At 30.9% G+C, this 4,244-nt stretch overlaps 1 protein-coding gene across 1 annotated transcript; it reads right to left on the bottom strand.

Annotated features, from left to right (window-relative positions):
• Positions 1–598: 598 nt before the first annotated feature.
• On the bottom strand, positions 599–1,787 carry LOC149533261 (uncharacterized). The gene is made up of 2 exons (XM_089805831.1): positions 1,401–1,787; positions 599–1,246 (listed from the first exon to the last, which is right to left on the bottom strand). Exons 1-2 carry the CDS (start codon positions 1,785–1,787, stop codon positions 599–601), a joined length of 1,035 nt encoding a protein of 344 aa, XP_089661957.1.
• Positions 1,788–4,244: the final 2,457 nt, after the last annotated feature.

Raw genomic sequence — 4,244 nt, 5'->3', positions numbered from 1 at the left:
ACAGTATCAAATGGACAATTTACGGATTTTAAAAATTAAATTAAAAATCATTTTAAAACAGTGTCTTAAATTTAAATTTATTTAAAAATTGTCGTTTTGATATGAACAGCAATGTAGTTCTAGAGATTTCTTTGTTCTTTTTTGAAGGGCAATAATTGCCTGATAAATTTGACAAATTTGGTTAATCATCGTCCCTTACATATTTTGGAGCTTGAAGCATAACATTCTAGCATAAAAAAATTATGCTTCAGCATCAATCCGAATTGGGCACTTGAGATTTCACGATATAACATAACTACTTGTCACCCCCTCATCGAATTAGTTTCAAAGCGATATTCGTTTAAGAACTATAAAATCAGATGTATACACGAATTCATAAATGAGTATTAAAATCTAAAATATACTCATCGTAATGAAATAAATATCATATGCAATCACCATAAATAAATTAGTCAGAAAAATCTAAAATATACTCATCAAAATCAAAAGAAAGATCATATACTGTATGCTATTTCCAACACCAGTTAAGTTTAGTTCCAATCTATGATTTTTGAATCCTCGCTTTTTTATTTCAGTCTTATGAGTTAATATTAGATTTCTACTGTAACAAATGAAGGTTGTTGTGAATGGACAATGTTCCGCAAACTACCCTCCTTGGAATTGGATACATGCCGCGTCCACATTCGGCCGGGCAGCCCAGCAAAACATTACTCCATTTCATGGAGCGCATATCGAAGGTAATCAAATTATTACATCCTGTAATTGTAAGCCAAATTTTATCTGATGTAGCCGCGACCATGAAATAGAAAGTATCCCATGATCTTTGTATCAAATCTTTGGGAGTAGCAGAAATAAAAGAACAAGAGCATGTATTATTGTCATTATCCTTATTCAGTTCCCATATTTCAACCTGCTCGTGCTTACCGGCCTCCTTCACATGCACCACCAAAAGAAGCTTTCCACGACACGAAACTAACGAAGGCATAGAATAATAATGAAAATACCCCTCTGGAAAAGGTCTCACAATCTGTCTAAACTGAAACTCTTGGGATTTAATGTCATACCATGCAAGATGAGTACCAGAGGAAGTCGCAATGTAGACGATGCCATTGTGTACTGTGCTCGTCCGACAATATCTTCCCGCGGAGGTTCTAAACTGAATGGCGTCCCTCATTAAAGGAACATTCTTCCACTCATTCGTAAAGGAAGTGTAAATCAGAGCACACAAATATGAAGGCTCGCTCCTCTGATGGAACCCAAAAGTAATAATGTCACACACTAACAAGAAATTAAGCTTGGAAAAGTAAGTCAAATTTTGATTATTTAACACTTTTATCTTAAGAATGAAGCATTAGTGTGTAATGTTTAAACCGTTCGGTCAACGTGGTCCAATGGACAACGAGCTCCACCGCTATTTGGTCCCACTTGTGTGGAAGAGGAGGCAATGACCTCTGCTGTTGAGTTATAGGGTTAACTATGATCATGCTGGAATACCGTAATTTGGAATTCCATTGAACAAAGAGGTAAATCCCTGCTGCTTCAGCTGTGCACATGCGGCAATCAAAACCTGCATCCATACTCGTGAGAAGACGAATTTGAAACCAGCGGTTGAGGGCGCCGCAGAACAAGGCTATGTTTTCATTATCCACCTGCGCTACAAAATAATGATGAATATGATCCTCACCATTGAAATTGGGGGACGAGATTGCCGTATTCCAGGCTTTGCAAACGGTCTTGGCTCTCAACAACGATGGCATTGGAAGTCTTCCCAAAATTTTCTCAACCATGTCATCGTTCAAATCCGGACAATCTCTAGTGAAAATTGATGATAGCTATCTTGAAAGAGGAACGCAACACATACGATTGAATTTCTCCAGATAATCGGTTTTAAAAATTCTTTGAATGAGCCGCTTCAATTTAATGGTATTAATCTTCTGTCGTCCCTCTTCAATAGTTGCATAATTCTTCTCACATATTTCTATTGCCATAATGTTGGTTCGCACACATGAAATCCTAGCAAAGAACGAGTTTATATAGGATAAAACTTCTATTGAGAAGAAAGAAAATGGATTATAGTCTTTCTTAAATTAGAAAAGATACCTTATAAGAAAAATGCAATAATAGTGTTGACCTTTTCTATAAAGATAATAAAGCTATAGATCTCAAAACAGTTTAGAGTTATATTTCAATTATTAAATAATTAATTTGATGAAATAATAATATCATTATTTTTAATCAATAAGAGGCTGAAGTTAAGGTTAATTATTATTATTTGTTATGATTAATTATTACGATTATTAGTTAAATCTCGTTTCAAACCTAAGACCTCCCTGATAAGAAGCTCACAATTTAATGTTGTATTGTAGACTCTTGCCTATATTTCTATCTTATTATTTAAAAAAAAAATTTAAAAATATTTTTAAAATATTAAGAAATAATTATAAAATTATTTTATTCAATCGGGTATGATAAGAATTTACAAAATTCTTAATGTTTATTATTTTACTATTTTCAAGTGTAGGCTTTAAATTTTGATTCAATATTTTAATAAAATATATAATTATTTACTATAATGATATTTTAAATTTTTTTATAAAGTATAATTTTTATTTTTAAAATTTGTGTAAGAACTTTTTTAAAAATCAAATTATATAAAATTCAACCATAAAAGAAAAACTCAACCATTCATTGCATATTACATTATTTACATTACTTATTATAATTAAACATAATTTTAATTTTAATATAAAAATATTTTAAATATAATTTAAATAAAAATGCATGATAATAATATTATAAATAATTGTAATATATATAATAAACATATTTTGAATATAATTAAAATTTATATATTAAATATTATATTATAATAATACTAACAGAAGATAGACTGACAATAATAGGTTATCTGAGACCCTCTAGATGTCCATTATGCAAAGCAAACTAAAAAATAGTAGAACACCTATTATACAAATGCGAATATGCAAGAGAGTGATGGACTTGGTTAACAAACAAGCTAAAATAGAAAACAACCCTACCAAAGCATTTAAATGAACATCTTCAATATTGGCCAACAAATGGCAACTCAAAAATATACAATAAATTATGGAAAATAGCACCTTCAATTCTTACCTACAAAATATGGAAAGAAAGGAACAGACTAATCTTTGGAGATAAAGAGATGTCAACTCAAACCCTCCAAAACAAAATAGAAGTAAGTATATTAGAAACTTTAAATAATGAACTAAGAAACTCAATCAAAGAAGAAGGAACCTTTGTAGACTGGGAGGCTGAAATGAAGAAAATTTGGAAAAATTTGACAATCTCCTAATGATTTATCCCAAAGCAAATAAAAGATCAAGAGAGGGTTGTGAATGGAACACCCCCATTAGGATGGTACAAACTTAATTTTGATGGTGCCTTAAGAGGGAACCCAAGAACAACAGGAATATAACATATAATCATATCAACTTTTGAAAAATGCATAGCTAAATTAGCCAAAACTGTAGGTTTAGCCACAAACAACATAGCAAAACTTGAAGTCATTGCTCAAGGATTAAAATTATGCAAGGAGATCGGAATTCAAAGCTTAGAGGTAGAAGGTGACTCTTAGATTATCTTAAATGCCCTAAGAAAATGCTCAACTCCTAATTGGAAATTAAATTCAAAATTAGAAGAACTCTTAACTATCTTGGATAAATTCAAAGAAATAAGATTACAACATACTTTTAGAGAAGCTAATAATGAAGCAAATGTATTAGTAGATCTAGGAGCAGATGACCAAACAATAATTTGGAAACATGTATGAGTTGGAACCTCTTTGAGGAAGGAAATCTAAATTCATAAATTTTTTCGTTTCATCTAGTTGCAAAGAAAGCCACTTAAATCCTAATAGTTCAATCTATTTCCTGCTTGACAATCTCTAATAATTTTAAGGATCTAAACAAAACTAAATCACTTTTAAACTACAACAATGGCTTCAAAGTGATCAAATTATACACTCTAATATTAAAATTTATTCTTCAAATTCACCCCATCACAGTCAAAGTTTTATCACAAATATAGGAATCAACAAAGGAGATGAAAATATCTCTAGAAGTAAGGTCAGTTAATCTACAGTGGACCACTAGGGAACCCAAAAGAAATTAACCTATTATGCCACTAAGTTTTCCAAACTTCTTTTTTTGAAAGATTAAAGCAACAAGAGATAACATAGCGGAAGCAATAACATACATAAATACATA

This window comes from Cupressus sempervirens, chromosome 10 (assembly GCF_028749045.1).
Source record: "Cupressus sempervirens isolate cs-2001-9-10 chromosome 10, ASM2874904v1, whole genome shotgun sequence".
In the NCBI taxonomy this organism is placed as follows: domain Eukaryota; kingdom Viridiplantae; phylum Streptophyta; class Pinopsida; order Cupressales; family Cupressaceae; genus Cupressus; species Cupressus sempervirens.
The sequence above is the reverse complement of the archived record's forward strand: the minus strand, read 5'-3'. Positions and strand labels throughout refer to the sequence as shown.